Below are 20,315 nucleotides of genomic sequence, written 5' to 3' on the forward strand. Positions count from 1 at the left end.
TTAAAAAGTGGGGTCTCAGGATCTATTCCCTTGGTTTCTAATAACTCTTCTACTTGTTTCCATACATATATCAACTGTCGGATGATTGGGGGCCATCTACGTTTCACATTACCACTGAGAAAGCACTGAATAGGGGTATGGCCTGAGGATAAGATCTTAATAATTTCTATATAGCTACCTTCCCCAGAGTCCTCTTGAATTAACAGTTTAAGATGTACCAGTTGTCCTATCAGGTAGTACAGCCAGAAATTCGTTAACGCCAAGCCTCCCTCGTCCTTTGTTCGCATCAATGTTTTCAATTTTATTCTAGGTCTCCTATTGGCCCAAATTAGGGAGGAGATTAATCCCTCAATCTTTCGAAATATACGGCGAGGGAGGTATAAAGGCGAATGCTGTAGGACATAGAATATTCTTGGCTGCACCACCATTTTTACTAAATTAACCCTGCCTGTAACTGTCAGTGGCAGTCGACCCCACGGCTCGATCTTTGACTTTATATATTCTATTTGTGGGAGTATGTTTAAAGTTATAAACTTATTGGTGTCCCGGGATACCCAAATACCCAGGTATTGAAATTCCGTAACCCATTTTAATAAAGTTGGAGCAGATATACTTGGTGGACATGGTCCTTCCATCGGGAGGATACAAGACTTGCTCCAGTTAATTCTGAGGCCCGAATATCCACCGAACCTCCTGACCAGCCCCACCACCACTGGCACAGCCTCCAGGTGATTGTGTACAAACAACAACAGGTCGTCTGCATACAAGGCAATTCGATCTTCTTTTGCCCCAATATTGATTCCCTGTAAGGATGTACTATCCCTGATGAGGCATGCCAGCGGTTCGATGGCCAAGGCAAAGAGGCCCAGTGACATCGGGCATCCCTGACGTGTGCCCCTTGCTATTTCAAATCCACCAGAGATATAATTATTAACAGACACTCTCGCGGTAGGTGACTGGTATAGCAACTTTGTCCAATTAATGAATATGGGTCCAATCCCGATCCACTTCATTACCTCCCATAGATAAGCCCATTCTACAGTATCAAATGCTTTGGCCGCATCGAGAGAGATTACAGCCTCCTCCTGCAATCCCTCCCGATGGGCCTGTATATGCAGAAATAGCCTTCTTAAATTAGAGGTGGTCGACCTTCCCGGCATAAAGCCAGCTTGGTCACTATGTATCACGTCAGGTAGGGCCAGATTTAACCTGTTCGCGAGGACTTTAGCCAGTACTTTCACGTCATTGGTTAGCAAAGAAATAGGTCTGTAAGACTCAACTTCTTTAGGATCTTTATCCTTTTTTAAAATTACAGTTATAAGAGCCTCTGACATTGACGTTGGAAGCTTCTTCAGAATCAGAATCAGAATCAACTTTATTGGCCATGTGTGCTTGCGCACACTAGGAATTTTTTGTGGAGTACAGTGCAGCATCAAGCAGGGATGAAATGGGGGGGGGGGGGGGAACGACGACACATTACATGCATACCATTGAGACATTTTACACATTCCATTGAGACATTAAACGCATTACATTGAGAGCATTAAGACATCACTAGCGGGGATCACATGCCTGCCAAGCTGCACAGCGCCTAGGCAGCCATCAGCGGCGCCACTGGTCGTTGCAGCAGCCAGGTAGGTAGCAATATAAGCAGGACAGTACATTTATCACATAGGGGACATGAACCCGCCGAGCTGAACAGCGCCTAGGCAGCCATCGGCGGCGCCACTGGTCGTTGCGGCAGCCAGGTAGGTAGCAATATAAGCAGGGACAGTACATTTATCACACAGGGGACACATACCCGCCAAGCTGCACAGCGCCTAGGCAGCCATCAGCGGCGCCACTGGTCGTTGCAGCAGCCAGGTAGGTAGCAATATAAGCAGGACAGTACATTTATCACATAAGGGACATGAACCCGCCGAGCTGAACAGCGCCTAGGCAGCCATCGGCGGCGCCACTGGGCGTTGCGGCAGCCAGGTAGGTAGCAATATAAGCAGGGACAGTACATTTATCACACAGGGGACACATACCCGCCAAGCTGCACAGCGCCTAGGCAGCCATCAGCGGCGCCACTGGTCGTTGCGGCAGCCAGGTAGGTAGCAATATAAGCAGGGACAGTACATTTATCACACAGGGGGCACATACCCGCCAAGCTGCACAGCGCCTAGGCAGCCATCAGCGGCGCCACTGGTCGTTGCAGCAGCCAGGTAGGTAGCAATATAAGCAGGGACAGTACAGTTATCACACAGGAAACACATACCTGCCGAGCTGCACAGCGCCTAGGCAGCCATCAGCGGCGCCACTGGTCGTTGCAGAAGCCAGGCAGGTAGCAATATAAGCAGGGACAGTACAGTTAAGCAGGGACAGTACAGTTAACACATGATACATTTGCACAGTTCCTAGGCAGCCATTTGCGGCGCCAACTTGAATCTTCCTGGGGGAGAGCCGTGGGTGGTGGGGGGAGGAGGGGGCAAAGTCAGTGAGGCCGGGGGAGAGTCAGTGGAAGTGGAGGCGGGGGGGGAGGGCGCGGAGCTGCCACAGAGTTTACCCGGGGGCTGGTGCGGCCTGTTGGGGGGGGGGATCCTACCGGCCACTGCGGTGAAATTGCCGGGGGTCCTCCTGGCTGATCTGCCTCCTGTCCTAGGTGGCGGGGGATGGGTCCCTTCTCACCGGGTCTGCTGGTCTTCTTTCGCCTTCTTTTGCCCGGCACTGCATCCAAAGGGCAGTGGAGGTGGTCCTAGGGTGTCCCCCCCGGCCGGTGGTGTTGCCGGGGGCATCCGTTCACTATTCAGCCACTGTGAGCTGTCATTAAACAATGACAGAAAGTTGGGGGCGAAAAATCTACTATACTTCCTATATACTTCCTGAGGTATCCCATCTAACCCAGGAGCTTTTCCTATTGGGATTGAGCCTAAAGCCTCTTCAATCTCCTTTAATAAGATAGGGGCATCTAACATATCCCTAGCCTCTACAGATAGAACAGGATGTTTAATAGTGGCTAAATAATTTGCAATTTCTTCAAGGGAATACGTTTGACGAGACTGATATAGTTGGTAGTAGAACTGCCTAAAACTTTCCGCTATATCTGGGGTTTGATATACATAACCACCCTCCTTTTGCTTAATTTCCGTAACTGTATTAACTGCTCTCCCCGTATGTATTATATTTGCAAGAAAACTCCCGGGTCTGTCCCCCTCCAAATACCTCCTATGGCCAGCATACAGTTCCCGAAACTTTTCCTTTTGAGAAAGGCAGTCCAACCAAATTTTTTGGGCCTCCCTCCATCTTAACTTATGTTCCTCCGTAGGGTTATGTAGATAAGCTGCTTCCAGAGTGCGGCATTCAGCCTCTAATTCACCTTCCTTAATTCTAAAAGAGGCCTTAAGGCCAGCAACCTCTCTTATCAGGCTACCCCTAACACTAGCCTTAAAGGCATCCGAGATAATATCTGATGTAGTAGAGCCTTCATTGTTAGTCAAAAAGTCTGCCCACATAGCTTCCAGCCTCTCTCCAAATTGGGCTTGAGTCAGCCAGAAAGTATTTAACTTCCAGAACGAATAGCCCCTTTCGGCGCCCGACTCCAACGTAAACTGTAACAGGGAGTGATCCGATATTCCCCGAGTTAGGTACTCAATATCCTGTATATCAGGGATCAATTCCTCTGAGACAAGGGCCAGATCGATCCTGGAAAAAGAGTTAGCCGAGCTAGAAAAAAATGAATATTGTTGTTGAGCTGGGTATTTCTCCCTCCAGGCATCCCTTAACCCCATTTCTTTTACCACATCAGAAAATCCCGTTTTCCGAGTCTCCCCATTCATACCGGTAGCATACTTCCTGTCTATTTTTGGGTCCATGATTTTATTAAAATCCCCCAGCATTATAACCGGTAAATTAGGGTAGGATGCTGAAAATTCTGCCGCTGCTTTAACCACATCATACGAAAAAGGTGGGGGAACATAAACGGACATCAATACCAAGGCCTTAGATCCCAGCCGGCACTTAAAAAACACATATCTCCCCCACTGATCAATAACCACCTTATCAGCGGAAAATACTACTCCCCTCCGGACAAGAACAGAGACCCCCCTGGAGGCGGAAGTGTGGGTCGAATGAATGGCATACCCTATCCAAGGTTTTTTTAATGCCAACACTTTTCCCCCTACCAGGTGGGTCTCTTGTAGGCAGATGATATCTGCCGCTTGCTTACGAATATAATTCAGAACAAGGGACCGTTTGATTTTGTTATTCAACCCCCTAACATTCCAGGTAAGAAATTTATAGTTTACGGAGCTTTGCTTTACCTGAGTATTTCTCCCCATAAAGTTGTTTTACAAGTGAACTGAATCGGCCTATCCAACCCTCCCTCCCCCACCACTAACCCCTCCCCACCGCCCCCCCTCCCTGCATGTCCACCCCCACCCTTGACATGCCTCATCCTTTTCCCTCCTTTACTTTCCCAAAACCCAATACAGTCAAACATACTATTAGGGCAATTAATCACTGACCACTAGCTGGGGGTGCTTCCCCCGCCCCCTAACTTGACCCCAACACTGACCCCACTGACCTACCCCGCCTCCACTATAGTGAACAGGAAAAAAAAAAAAAAAAATATAACACTCCGGAAAAATGTATCCAATTAAAGAGTATCTCAAATTTTGCAATCCCTATACATATGGTCACCCGAAAGTGATACGGATACTTTATATAAATATTCGGATACACAGACATACTGACTCCGGTAGCCCAGTATCCTGCAGATGCTCCTCGTACGTCAAACCATTCTAACACTTATACATTTGCACAAACAACATGATTACTCCAATTATACAGTATCTTTCTAATGTGCATAGACCCAAATATTACGAGAAGGTAGGTAGGAAGAAAAGAAAAATAAAAAAAAATAAATAAATAAAAAATAAATAAATAAAAAAAATAAAATAAAAATAAAACATTCTAGCAGAATGCATCAAAATAAGGAAATATACATAATATATCTCAAATTGTGCAATATCTATACAAATAATCACCCAGAAGTGATACGGATACTTATATGAATATACAGATATAAAGACATAATGGCTCCAATTGCCCAGTGTCATACAAATACTCCTCATACGTCGAACTAATTCTAACACCTATATTTTTATATAGAGAAAAAACCTAGTGATTTGAATTATACATTATCTTACTAATGTGCGTAGTTTCAATTAATAAAAAAAAAAAAATAAAAATAAAACATTCTAGCAGAATGCATCAAGATAAGGAAATATAAATAGTAAATCTCAAATTGTGCAATATCAATACAAATAATCACCCAGAAGTGATACGGATACTTATATGAATATACAGATATAAAGACATAATGGCTCCAGTTGCCCAGTGTCATACAAATACTCCTCATACGTCAAACTAATTCTAACACCTATATTTAAAAAAAAAAAAAAACCTAGTGATTTGAATTATACATTATCTTACTAATGTGCATAGTTTCAATTAGTACAAAAAAAAAAAAAAAAAAAAAACCAGACATTCTAACAGAATGTATCCAGAAAGGAGAATATAGATAGTATATCTCTAATTGTGCAGTCTCTATACAGCTAGTCGCTCCCGAATAATACGGATACTTATATGAATGTACAGGTATAAGGTCATAATGGCTCCGGTTGTCCAGTGTCATATAGATGTTCATCTTACGTTAGATTAGTTCTGACGCCTATACATTTATAAATAGCATAGTGTCTCTAATTATGCAACATCTTGCTAATGTGCAGGAACCAAAAAAATAAATAAATAAATAAATAAAAAAAAAAAAAAAAAAAAAAAAGGGGAAAAAAAAAAAAAAAAAAAAAAATTATGTAGAGTGTCTCATCCTGGACCCTTCTCCTCAGCTACTTTCCTCCGCAATCTATTCACGGGAGGACAGCATGCGATGAGACGGAAATTTTGCATCTAACCAGGCTGCGGCTTCATTAGGGGAAAAAAAAAACTTTATGCTGCCTTCATGATTCACCCTTAACTTTGCTGGAAAGAGCATCGCATATTGTATTTGTAGATCCCTCAGACGCTTTTTTATCTGGTAAAATTGTGCTCTTTCTTGCTGTACTCCATTGGCGTAGTCTGGAAACACCGATACCTTTTTGTTATTCCACATTAAGGGACCTTTAAGCCGAATCAACCGGAGAACCGCATCTCTATCGGCAAAGTGCAATAATTTGAAAATAAAGGTACGATCTTTGGCACCTGGGGGAGGTGCCCTCATTGGAACTCTGTGGGCTCTCTCAACTGCGAAGTATTGTGAGAAAGATTCCCGGCCAAAAGAATTCACCAGCCACTTTTCAATAAAAAGTTCTGGCGCCTCTCCCTCTGATTTTTCCGGTAAGCCCACAAGTCTCAGATTATTCCGGCGTAAACGCCCCTCCATATCAGTAAGTTTTGCATTAATCATTTTAACCTGTGTGGCCATGTCCTCCACTCTCTCTACTAAGGGGGTGACTGTATCCTCAAGAGTTGAAGTACGAGTTTCCAGCTCCTTGGCCCGGTCCTGCAGCTTACTGGCTGACTGGTGAATTATGTCCAGATCTCCCTGAACTTTCTCAATTTTATCGGCCAGTCTGCCTTCACTCGCAGCCAGTGCGTCAAGCACTTTTTGAATAGAGGGTGTTAATTGGTCCTGTTGGTTTTCTACTTCAGGGGGAGTAACTGGGGGAGAACCTTCTCCTCTAGGATTAGTGGTTGGGGTCCCCGGCTGGCGCGCATATTTGGCAAGTCGATTAGCCGTGGTGGTATTCTGGGATTTTCCCATAGTGCCTGAATGTGAAGGCAACCCAAACTGCTCCCCTCCAAAAAGCCTGCCTTCACTTAAGAGTCACTCTTTAGCCCAGGTCCCCGGCCAGACAATAGCCCCCAATATAGACACCAAACCAAGCAGCAGCACAGGTATTACAGCCAAGGTTAGCTCCACGCTAAGTGGATTACTTACTGGCCAGGCTTCTTGCACAGGACGCAAAAAAAACCCAATCTTCTCCCCCCGAGGTGTTTGATACTGATAGTCCACAGGGCGTCAGGTAATCCTGTCTCTTAGTCAGAGATACTCCTCAATGAACCTCCGGCGTCCCCGTCGCTCCTGCTCCGCCAGCAGCAGGGGGACAATGTACAGAATAGGGCACGGCAGACGCTGCAGACGCCGGCTCTCTCACAGCCACCACAGCCGCGCTGCTCCCGCTCCGCCAGCAGCAGGGAGACAATGTACAGACTAGAGCACGGCAGACGCTGCAGACGCCGGCTCTCTCACAGCCGCCACAGCCGCGCTGCCTCCTTGACCCGGCGTTAATCTATAACGTGCGGCAGCGTCACCCCTCCAGCTCAGCACAGCAGCCCGAAGTTTTCTATCCGGGCATCAGACACGTCGCTCGCCTCGTCTCCACTTCGGAGAGGTAGCAGATATCTCCGCGGGGGGATCCAGGGGGAAGCAAAAGGGTAAGTCAGCGTGGGCTCATTACAACGATATAGCCATTAACACGGGGCGGGAGAGCACAACGACCTGCTGCCTACTCCCTGCTATCCGTGGCCACGCCCCTCCCCAACACTCCTTCCCCTTTTGCAGGTGACAGCCTGCTCCCTACTGTGCCACCACCTCCTCCCCTTCCTCTGCAGGTTACTGCCTATCCACTGCTCCCTCCTATGTCTGTGGACATAGGTGCCTATTCTGTGGGTGCTCAAGGGCCCGAGCACCCACAGGAATTAATGAGCACCCACGTTCCCAGAACTCCAGAGTCCCAATGCCGCGCCACTGTATTTGCTTGTTGAGCCTTTCAACAGTCTTGAGCACCCACCAGCAAAAACATAAATCGGCACCTCTGCCTGTGGACCCCTGCCCCCCACCCCTACAGGTGACATTCTACCACCATGCTCCCTCCTGTGTAACCACCCCCTCCCATGCCCCTGCAGGTTACAGCCTATTATAGTGACAAAGGTGGGGGGGCCCTATGAAGATTTTGCTATGGGACCCACACGGTTCTAGTTACGCCCCTGCCTCAAAAATGCATTATGCTACACACTGCAATGCCCGACACATTATGCCACACACCGCAATGCCCCTGACACAAGATTCTGCACACAATGTCCCACAGTAAGGCTTTGAATAAAATAAAATGTAAACTACCTGCTTATTGCCAGGGGTCAATGCTTGCTGCCAGCGGTTAATTTTTGTTGCCAGAGGGTTCATTTGCATTGCCAGGGGTTAATGCTCGTTGCCAAGGGGGTCACTGCTTGCCCCCCTCCATCTTGCCCCCTCCACTATGCCCGTCTTTTCACAGGCCGGCTCTACCATTAGGCAGCTTTAGGCAGATATCACATCGCAAAGTACAAAATGTGCAGCCTGTACTTTTTGTACTAGATCGCATTGCATCTAGTTTAAAACTCATGCTGTTGTAGCATATCTTGAACTTGATGTGATGCAATCTAGCATAAAATGCACACACCCTGTGTAGGCACCTTAACATCTGACATCTGTCCTGTACATACCAAGGTCCTACATATACCAAGGTCCAAAAAGTGTTTCTCTCCCAGACCTTAAAAAAGTGCTTTTGCTTAGAGACAGACAGGAGATCAGAGATGCACAGCACAGAAGAAAGTGACATCATCAATGGGCTTCTGCAGCTTAAGGGATAAAATGGTCAATTAGGCTGTCCCTATACTTCCCATTCCTTGTCCTTCTGGGAGTCTGGATAAGCAGTGTTTCTCTCACAGTCACAGCCAGGAAGGGGTGCCGGACGCGGTCCCGACCGTCGGGATCCCGACTGTCATTTACCCGACGTCAGGATCCCGACTGTCAAAACGCGACAGATGGGTGCCCGATGGCCACCCGCTATTTTACCTCATAGGGGTCCACGACCCCCATAGAGGGAGAATAGAATAGGTGGTTCCCACTGCATGGCGAGTGCAGTGAGCCCGCAAGGGGCTTTGTTGCGCTCACCATGCTGTCTGATTCCGGCCAGTCGGGATCCCGACATCAGGCTAATGACTGTCGGTATCCCGACTGTCGGAACCCTATACCACACCTGCCAGAGTATATGAGGGACATTAATTAAGAACGGCCGTATGCGGCTGATCTCCATACAAACAGGTACGAACAGGATCGGCCGTATACAGCTTGACAATACGAATGGAGAATATGCTAAATTTACAAAGCTGCTGTATTCTCCAGATTCATATTCTCCGATGCCGTAGCCGTTCATATTTGGGTGCCAGAAATATGGTAGCCAAATACATAGGAGCCACCAGCATCATACGGATCTGTGAGGTCCATGCAATGCTGGGCAGTGTAAAAAAAAAAGAATAAATATTTTTTTTCCCCCTTAAAAATGGTGTAACCAGCCCCGGCTCATTGAACCGGTCCTGGTTGTAGAAATACATTGGGGGGGGGGGTCTCTTTATATTTTTATAACCAGCACCGGGCTCATGGGCCATTCCTGGTTGCTAAAATATGGGGACAAAGAGAGTAGGGGTCCCCTGTATTTTGAAAACCAGCACCAGACACTAACAGTCAGCAGACTAACGCCAAAGATGGGGGAAGCTTTTTAGCCAAAGCATTAATCCCTGACTGGTTAGTCTGGGCTTGGACCCTAGGGGAGGGGGGACCCAATAAAGGGGTCCTCCCCTCCAGTGCTCCCTCTTCCTGGACCAAAGCCTGAGGCTGTCCCGGTGCCCCTGGGCAATTGGCCCCCGAGTCAGGCAATACTGTGTATAAAATAGAATTAAAAGCTATTGGGTTAAGTTGTGGAACTACATATCCCAGCAAACCTCCTCCGCATGCAGGGACTTGGAGAACCACAAGTCCCAGCATGTTAAATAGGGGAAACACTTCCATTACTCTGTCGGGCTCCATCTAGTGACCAGTGGCACGCACAACACTTGAATTTGCCCAGTAGAGGTGAGGAGCAGCGTTAGCCGTTTATTATAAAGGACGCAATCAATATGGCAGACAGGCTTATTTTAAAAAAATCATTTAATTAATCATATAAAAAGCTAACAATATATGTACAAGTACATAGAATGTAATGATAAAAAAAGTATGCAATTTTGCAATGGTGAAATGTATTATAAGTGACATTTTTGGAAAACATTGGAATGTCCCTTCCATGGCAAAGGAGCAAATAATTAATTATTGCAAGCACAAGGACGTTGAAGATATAATGCAAAGAAAACTTCTGAGTACACACGTGTACACTGTTAATCAAAGCTGTACATTGTAAGTACAATATATTTTGTGAAGGATTAACATGTTGCAGCCAAGAACTAAACACATAATCACAAAACTGAAAGCCGTATAAAATAACAAAGGCCCTTATTCTGATCGGTGCGGATATATCCGCGTGCGTTCGGCCCGCCGATGTTTTGTGTCTGCGCATGTGCAGAGGCGTCTCTGCGCATGTGCGAGCGGGGTGTACGGCCAAATCCCGCATGATATGTGAACACGCCGAACAGGGGGTGGAGAGGGGCGTGAAGGGCTATTTGGGCTCATTACCATATGCATACGCCCCGCGTTTCATGGGCGTTCCCATGATAACGCTGGGCGTACGTATGGTAATGCGGCCGTGACGCACGTGTAGGGGGCGGATATATGACATCGCCGGATGTCAGCTGCCCGCCCAGATCCCTGCTTTTGCACGGAAAAATGTCCGTGTGGTCTGAGGTTGCGGGTGCTGGTGGAGCACTCGGTCCTGCATTCGATGGTCTGCGACCATCGAATGATGGGGGAGGTTCCCTTAGATGGAGGAGGCGTATTCCGTGAAAAATACACGTGCGGTCCGTTCGGACAGCTTCTTACCGCATACGGACGGAGTTGGTGATCCGTATGGAAGGCGGGGTTTCGCACGCACGGTCCTGGCCGCATAATCGGCTCCGGCCGCACCGATCAGAATAAGGGCCACAGTGTCTTATTTATTAGTGTAATCTTTACCGATGATGCTGATTTAGCAGAGGTGCTTTAAGAGGCTCATTAACATCACGAAAGGAGGTTTCACAAATACTGTTGTCAAACATGTTCCTGATCCCAGATTTACAACAGCTTGGAACCTTGGCAAAGCCCATTATATCCTTATTGGATCCAAAACGCCATTGAATATATTGTTTTTCTGCGCATTTTATTAGCTGTTCGCTGCTCATAGAGCATTTCTTTAACAGCGGGTTACTATACTGAAGAAGGTACACCAGCGTATTTCTGCACAGGACTACTTTCCTAAACATCTCAGAGGCTGTGATACATTCCCCTCTTTCATATCTGCAGCAGAGTTGGTTCTCCAGCATTTCCTCCGGTACACATCCCAAACATCGGCACCATAAAGGACTTTCGGCGGGTTTATTAGTTGCTCTTGTGGTGACAGGTGACACTTCGAGTCCACTGGCTGTGGAATCTTCCAAATGTGTGACTATATTGTCAGTGAATTTTCCTCTCTGAAAGAGAATAGTAAGAAAGTCAGACTAAATCAAAGGACCTTTTACTTTAATCCTTAATTCAGGGTTATAAGCAAACCCAATGGTTTACATACAACTCCAATGGTGGCTGGACTGTGCAATTGCAACAGGTCCTGAGCCTGAGACCATTTAGGATGGCTCTGGGCAGCATTCCAGAAACCAGGGGCAGCTCCATTTTTCTTGGCCGGGTGTGGTATGGTGCTCCGACAAGGGGGGGGGGGGGGGGGATCCCAACGGTCAGTATCCGGCCTGCCGGTGCTCTGACGGGGGGGGTGAGCACAAAGAAGCCCCTTGCGGGCTCACTGCTCACTGCGCTTGCCACAAGGGAGAATAACCCCTGTGAGTCAGGATCCCCCCTGTTAGAGCTTTGGCAGTCGGGTTTCTGACATTGGGATACTGACCGGCAGGATCCCCCTTGTCATGCAGTCACCCGGCACTCTTCTTGGCCAGGATCTGTGTCTTCTTACATAGATTTCAGGCTACTATTCGATTGTTACACTGCATCTTCAAAACTGTGATGTTGGCAGAGGGCTTTTTGTCCGAAAACTACATACAAATGAATGGACAGTCAGTGATTTGCTGAGAGCTCTCTTAGTCAGAGAGCTCTCAGCCAATCACTGGCTGTCCATTCATTGGTATATGTTTTTTTCTATGTGCACCCACTGCTGCCCGGCTTCCCCTATGCTACCCGGCTCTCTGGTCCCTTCGCCGCCCAGTGCACCCATTGCCTCTCTGCATCCCCTGCCTGGCTCTCTGCCCTGTTCCGCTCACGGCTCCCTCTGACTGCAGCTCCCCGTGAACTGCATGTGATTTATCACATGCAAAACTTGCCACATTTAGGCCCTTATTCTGATTGATGCGGACTTTACCGCGTTCTTACGGATCGCGTCTTTACGGCGTCTGCGCATGCGTGGAGAACGCTACGCGCATGTGCCACGCCTTGACTCGGTACCAGTTCGGACAAAGCCCGTCCAAAACTGGTCACCGCAATCAGTCGGGAAATAGGGGCGTATTATGGGCGTCATGCGGAATGACACATGGGCGTAGTTTCAAAGTGGGCAAAACGGGGCGGAAACATGGGCGGACACGGGGGAGTACACTTATGTTGGGGGGCGTACATTCGGAAACCACTCCGAATGCACGCGAGCAAAAAGGGCTGAAATGTGCGGTGTCCACAAGTGTACTATTGCTTTGCGGACACCACTCGTTCATGCGGTAGGCGAACGTACGCCTAATGACTACAACCATTAACACCTGAACCCAATAACAATCTACTCCTTTACTCATTACTCACTAATAGGACGCTTGTCAGTGCTTTAATTGAAACCATTGCACTTCAATTGCTGTAAGGGTTAATGTGTGCTATGCATGTGTTAGGCATGCTTGTAAGGATATATTGGAATCTAATTGATTCCAATTCCAAATAAGCAGTTTTTTATGAGGATAGGTAATTGAATAAGTGGGTCATGTGATGTCTTGCAGAAGATACTTCATAGTGGGTTGTTTGGCGTAAATCCTCCGCTTACGTGCGGTAGCACCGCTTGGCTCCCGTTCGGATGCGGTATTCCCGAGCATACTCTGTAATACTCTGTAATACCGTGCCGAATCGGAGTGTTTCTCCCGCACACGCATGGTTTGTATGTCGTCCGTAAACACGCCCTGTTCTTAAAGAGTGAGTCCGTCCGAATGCGGAGGACACGTGGGCGTTTCTACGGACGATGGCCGCATGCGGCAAAACACCGTGGCGTGCGGACCGCTCCGTAAGAATGCGGGAATATCCGCACAGATCAGAATAAGGGCCTTAGTGCTTAATCGTGTGTGACCACCGCCCCCCCCCCCCCAATCTCCCAGTGTGTGCAGGGCTTAAAAGTGCAAGATAAATTGTGTAAACACAACTGTGTTGTTAGAAGACCTACCTGGATTCGATGGCCTTTTGTTGTTTGCAAACTTTTATATAATTTTTTATCCACCATTACAATGTAGTCTTGATCCACGAAAGACACGAACTTAAGCTCCTGGCATGACTGACAAAAAAAGAAATAGACATATGTAGCAGTGAATATTGGTTGGGTGTGACAGTATTAATCATTACACAACAAGTAGCAGTATCTTTTGTAGACATTATGAACCAGAATCAGAATGAGGACAGACTTCTCTCCCACAGCATACCTCCCAACAGTCCCGATTTTAGCGGGACAGTCCCGATTATCAGGGCCTGTCCCGCTGTCCCTCCCGTGGTCGGCAGTGTCCCGCGGTAAGGGGGGGCTGTTGGGAGTCGCCCCTGTTGGCTGCCAAGCAGCGGAGAATAAACGCTGTGCGCATGCGCACAGCATCTATTCCCGTAGCCAGGGGGCTGGGGGCATGGCTAGAGGCTCACAGAGCCTCTGGGTCATGCCCCCATAGTGTCAAAATGGGGACGTGGCCTCTAGAGAGCCGCTAGTATAGGCCACGCCATCAAATTAGGCCACGCCCCCCGGGTTTTTAGGCAGCAGCTTCGTCCCTCCTCAGTCTCCTCCAAGGTTGGGAGGTATGCACAGGTAGCGGGAGACTCATGTTTTTTGGGTATTTCCCGCAACCACAGAAGAGTGCCCGGATTTCCCACATCATGTGAGGAGGGCAGGATGAGATTGTACCCTCCATCATATGAAGGGGCAGCGGCTAAATTAAGCAAATTTGCATAAATTATCTGTGAACCTGCAAATTGTTTCGTTTTGGGTCTACTGACGTGACTGCCAGGCCCAACCCCTGAGTTTACAGCACCTCACTAGAGATCTTCCAGAGAAGAGATTTTAAAAATTGGTGAATATAAAAATTGGTGAATATAATGATGCCACGGGTCACTGGCATCATTCCCCATGGGGGGATGTCACTAGTGATTACATGCTGCAGAAGGTCACATGGCTCTACCACATTGGATCCGACATCGCAAAGTGTGTCGCATGCAGGTTCCCACCAGCAGGAACGTCATGTTGGGTACACATCGATAAGTGTGTGCCTAGCTTAAGGAGCAAATGAAAAAAAGCAAAAAAGGAGGAATATGCTCCTGGATTAACCATGTTGCAATACAAGGATTTCAAATGAATTGACCTGTTTTCATGTAGGGAAAATACTAACAGCTTTGCATGCAGCAAACAAATACAGGATGCATTTTTTTTTTTTTTAAATGTAAGTCTACATTAGTACATACCGATTCTCAACTCTAAAGCTCTCAGACCATTTCAAATCTGCCTCTCATGCACAGTAGCCTGGTTTTAACAAGTTTCAAATTGTTCCTTTTGTTGTTTTTATTTTGCCTTTTTTTTTGCTCCTAATTCTGAATCAGAGTCTTTTGTCTTCTGCCTTATTAACTAACAGCCTGATTCAGAGTTGTACAGTGCTGCACAGCCACAAGGACTGGGAACTGCCTGATTCTGTCATTAGCTGGTGCTTCTCAAGGTGCAAAATGTGACGCAGTTAGCATTACTGCCTCACAGCACTGTGGTCATCATTTAAATTCTCGGTGCGGAGTTTGTATGTTCTCTGCTTATGGGGGTTATTCAGAACTGATCGCATGGCTGTGAATTACGCAGGCCGGGCAATTATCAATAGACTGCACATGCATACGGATCATAGCGCTGGTGCGTAAGACCTGCAATAAAATCACGCTACTTTTTTTATTGCTGGCCGTATGCAATTTGATTGACAGAAAGACGGCTTTTGGGGTTGGTAACTGGCTGTTTTATAGGAGTTTCATGGAAAATGCAGGCGTGCCCAGGCGTTTTAGGGGAAGGCGTGTGACGTGAGCTCCATCCCTGATCCGTCTGTTTCTATCGCAGTAAGTTCTGGGTGAGGCACAGATTGCACAGTGGAGAAATCATTCAATGATGAGCATCTTGTGAATGGATTTGCAGGGAATCGTCGATCCAGCACAGGGCGGGATTTCACTCTGGTGGGACTCTGCAATTTAGCAGAGCAGGTCTGAATAACCCCTTATATTTTACAAAAAGCTGTGAGACCTTGCCACAGCAAAATATATTAAACCAGTCCTCAATGGACACCTTGGGCCACAAATACTTTTCATATAGACCAATTTATACTGTATCACCTCTCTACAACACATGCCGTATACTGTGAGGCCACCTTAATGATAATTATGGTACTACATTGCGATGTGGATAGTGCAGTAGAGTAATGATGTCCATACACTTATGTGATTGAATGCAATACGACATTGAAATGCGATGTCCATTGCATCCGATCGCATCTTATGGTGCAAAAAAGTGCCCCCTTTCAGCACCCGATGTCGCATGCCATCTTGGGTGCTTGAAGAGGGCAGGCAGAGGGTGGCAGAGTAGGGCAGCGCTGTGAAGGAGTGCTAGCAGGCGGCGGAGGTCAGCGCGGCGGCAGAATTTGAAAAAAATAAATAAACCACTGGGCGGCCCTCTGATTCTATTGCCACCGCTGACCCCCACCGCCCGCTAGCGCTCCTTCGCTCCTTGACAGAGCTAAACTATCCAGACTGGTGCCACCAGCGGTCCCTCCGGCCCCCTCTCCCCAAACCCGATGCCGAATGCCCCCCACCCATGGATTGCATTTGAGCGATCGCTGCTGCAATTCAATAGATATTATGTGCTGCACAGGGGCGGATCCAGGATAAAATGACAGGGGGGGCACCATGATAAAAAAGGGTTTGGGTGGGGGAGGGGCGGTGTTAGTGGTGCCAGTGTACATGTTAAGAGAGCAGCAGGAGAGGGTTGGAATGGAATTAAAAATAGGCCCTGGCATTTAAAGTACGCAGGCCCACCATGGCGACAAAAGTGAAGGATGTAGTTGTGCGCGCGCCAAAGGCGCGCTCCAGAAAAGGGTGTGTGGCCACTCAACAGGGGGCATGTCAACACCATATACAACTTCTACACATTATGCAACAAAATACTAGACCCCATTATACTTGCCCCTTACACATGATGCCAAATGGAATGAGTCAAAATTGACATAATGCCACATGGATTGAGCCAAAATTCAAATAATGCCACATGGATTGTGACAAAATTCACATAAATTCTTATAATGCCACATGGATTGAGCCAAAATTCACATAATGCCACACGGATTGAGACAAAATTCACATAATGCCACATGGATTGAGCCAGAATTCACATAATGCCACACAGATTAAACCAAAATTCACAATACACTTCATAAACAGGGACATTGTCCACCAAAGGCGCTTATTAAACATTTACACCATAATGTCCATTACACGTTAAGTTACACGCCATTATGTCCATTATGTGTTATGCCAAACACCATAATGCCTATTAAAAATTATGCTACATAAGTGCTGCTTCTCTACATGCTCATTGCCAAGGGTTCCATGCTCATTGCCAGAGGTTCCATGCTCGTTGCCATGTGGGATTACATGCTCATTGCCAAGGGGGAATACATGCTCGTGGTAAATGGGGGACAGCCGCCGCCAGGCAGAAGTGATAGCCACTGACAGTGGCAGAGCCTGGCTGTATTCAGAGCACTGCAGGTCCCGGCTATTTGAAATAATACCCCTTTCACACCAGAAAATGCATTCCCAGGTTGGCCCCTTTTACACCAGCCTAGTCCCTGCATTTTCTGGTGTGAGGGGGAGAGAAAACCACCCCTACCCCCTTTAACCAGTTATCTCATTTAACCGGATATATCTTTGGAACCAACTGACCCATTTACATGAGACAAGTATTATATTGAAGAACTTTTCAGTGGGCTTTGAATGATTTTGGTCCAGTGAAACTGGAACGTTTGGTTCCAGAGTAATCTGCCCTCAAAATCATGAACAGCCATAAAATTACATTTCAAAAATAAAAAAATCGGTTTACACGCATTATCTCTGGAACCGATTGACCGATTTGGACCAGCCTGGTATCATATTGAAGGCCCAGCGATTTGGAATTGAATGATATCAACCACAAGCTTCTGAGATGCCAGGACGGGAACTGGCAGCCGTCGGAACCGGTGGGGGTTGGAATTGACGGGTCCCATATTATCCTATGGGGAAAAAATGTTACAGGTTTGCCAGGCAATATCTCCGGTTCCCGGGGGACTAGAGACACAGGGCTGGGCTCGTTGGAAATCCCTGGTCCTCAGCTACAAATGACAGGGGGCACGTGCCCGGGTGCCCCCCCCCCCCTGAATCCGCCACTGGTGCTGCACATACTATCTATTGACGCGTCATTCGACTGGCAGGCCTGGGTAACGCGTCGCATGGTCCCTAAAAAGTGCATACAATCATTCGATTATTGAACAGATGTGGTCAAAATCTGATGATTGCATGCAATATCTCATAAGTTTATGGGCTACATTACAGAGAAGTATTTGGACTACGATTGTGGTTCCACAAACTGGCAAATCAGTTGCACATGAAAAGTAAACATTTTAGTAGGCCTATAGTAAAAAATGGTGTTACCATTAGAATATTGGGACCAGATATCTCTTCATACTTCTGCTCATCATAGTACCTCTGCCCAGATTTGGAGTTGCAACAACTAGGATAGTATTGGCTGATGAGGAAATCGATTAACACTGTAGCCTACAATAAAGAAAACAAAACACACGTTTATGACCTTATATCTTACTATTACAAAGTGGACCTTTCAGTGGGGAAAAAAAAAACTCACCAATCCGAAGTAAGAGAGATAGGAACCAATGAATATCACCAGCTCGAACCAATTGAACTGACCTCCCTGCAAAAGGAATTTTGAAATATAAATATGGGAAATACTTCTACAATATGTTCCTGTAAAGCAGAGTAACCTACACGCTGTTACTATGGCTCTTTTTCTTTGAATTATGGTTCGATAGTTTCAATGGGTATGGGTCATAGGATAGACAAGCATTAGGTCGACCACTGAAGGTGGACATGCATGATGGTGGACATGACTGAAGATCGACATCCATTAAGGTCGACATGGGTTAGGTCGACAGGGTCATTAGGTCAACACAAGCATAATGTCGATATGGGGGAGGTCGACAGTCAAAATGTCAACATGGGGTTTTCAGGGTTTTGGCCCAAATGTCAACACAGTCGACATGAACACCATATCATTGCACCGCATCCGTCACAGTCGACATGGGCACTAAAAAAGTGCACCGTGTCCCCTTACATGGCTCACCAGAGGCAGAACTCTGGGAGGCAATGGAGTCATCTGCCGCCGGGCTCCTGCTCCCAAGGGGGCACCTCTCCTTCTCTGCAAGTTTAAATCCATTAATTGAAAGCCATTGATATCACTTCTATGGCTGAATTTAGAAATATATATGTCTCTCTCTATATATATTTTTATATTTTATATAAGTTTGTGTGTCTGCGTATGTGTATGTGTCTGTGGGGAGGCACTAGTATACATCTTGCCTCCGGGCAGCTGGGACGAACTTACGCCACTGTGGCTCACCATGCTTCAAGCATGGTGCCTCACTATATGCTTGGCACACTATTTTTTTCTCCCACCACTCCCTAGTGGATGGTAGAGCAAGAAATACCACCTGTTGGCACATGTCATCTCAAAAAAAGCAAAAAACCACTTGTCGACTTTTTGACTGTCAACCTTCTTCCTTGTATCAACCTAATGACCCTAACCCATGTCGACCGTCATGCATGTCGACCGTCCCCTTCCCGATCTAGTGACCGTATCCCAGTTTCATTTTTTTTTATTCAAATGTAAAATAATTGAATTGATATGTGATGTCTGTTTATGATGCCTTTACCACTTTACCCAAGTCATTAAAAATGCACATAATTTTATATTTATGATATTCCAGTATAGTATACATGAGGCGATTCAATTTGGAGTTATGTGAGGGATATGACACCTGCACACTCAGCAGCTACACATTGGGGATTATTCTGGTTCATTCGGAAACCCACAATCACTCTCTAATGGACAAAACCATATGCACAGGTGGGGCTGAGGTAACATGGGCAGAGAGAGTTAAGCTGGGTACACATATATACAATCCAACCGTTTGGCCGACTGTACTCCCGTCGGACCGTCCACAAACAACAGCCGATCACGCGCGTACACACCTGTACAATTTTACTTGCGACGTCCGATGTACTCCCGTCCAAACAGTCGCAAGAAAAAGATTGTACCACCGTACACACTCTCTCGATTTGGGCTTTTGACACGATATATATGAACAAAATTATCATAATGGGCTGGGTTAAGGGCATACCAAAACAAAGAGGCGTGAGTACAGAACCTAAACAAAAGTGACGGGGTACGCGTCTACTAAACTTCAGTATAGAAATGCCGGTCTGGTCCCGCAGTTAAATTTGAGAGGCACAAGCAGACAGACAATAGCCCTTAAAATGGCCAAGGATAATACAAGGCACAGTTGCTAATATTTCAATATGCATTACATAATGTGACACACACGGAGCACCAAACTTCTATAAAGCCGGGTATGCGACTAGTCAGTTTGCGGTAGTCACCCTGCCAAACTTCTATAAAGCCGGGTATGCGAGTATAGTCAGTTTACGGTAGTCACCCTGTAGTCGCAAACTTCTATAAAGCCGGGTATGGGAGTATAGTCAGTTTGCGGTAGTCACCCTGTAGTCGCATACCCGGCTTTATAGCAGTTTGGCAGGGTGACTACCGCAAACTGACAAGTCGCATACCCGGCTTTATAGAAATAATGAACTACAATATTTCAAATGGGGATTAGTGCAGCGCTCTGCTCCTAGGTGTATGTGTGTGGGAATAAGTTGAGTGGTACAGTGTTGTTTAAAACTTTTACTTCAAAAATAATTCAGATACAATACAGTGTAGATACAAAGTATAACATATACAAAATTCATACAAATTAACGTTTCTGTGGGG

At 46.6% G+C, this 20,315-nt stretch overlaps 1 protein-coding gene across 1 annotated transcript in view; it reads right to left on the reverse strand.

The window, feature by feature from the left end:
- Positions 1 to 9,671: 9,671 nt before the first annotated feature.
- The window catches only part of P2RX7 (purinergic receptor P2X 7), a 58,813-nt gene continuing 48,169 nt past the window's right edge, over positions 9,672 to 20,315 (reverse strand). Inside the window, exons 10-13 of the mRNA XM_083151374.1 lie at positions 18,117 to 18,182; positions 17,906 to 18,028; positions 13,392 to 13,499; positions 9,672 to 11,454 (exon numbers count right to left, since the gene is read on the reverse strand). Of these exons, the coding sequence (XP_083007500.1) occupies positions 10,957 to 11,454; positions 13,392 to 13,499; positions 17,906 to 18,028; positions 18,117 to 18,182 (795 nt within the window). The 3' untranslated portion in view covers positions 9,672 to 10,956. The remainder of the gene's footprint in view (positions 11,455 to 13,391; positions 13,500 to 17,905; positions 18,029 to 18,116; positions 18,183 to 20,315) is intronic.

Source organism: Crinia signifera, chromosome 1 (genome assembly GCF_055691185.1).
Source record: "Crinia signifera chromosome 1, ASM5569118v1, whole genome shotgun sequence".
Taxonomy (NCBI): Eukaryota; Metazoa; Chordata; class Amphibia; order Anura; family Myobatrachidae; genus Crinia; species Crinia signifera.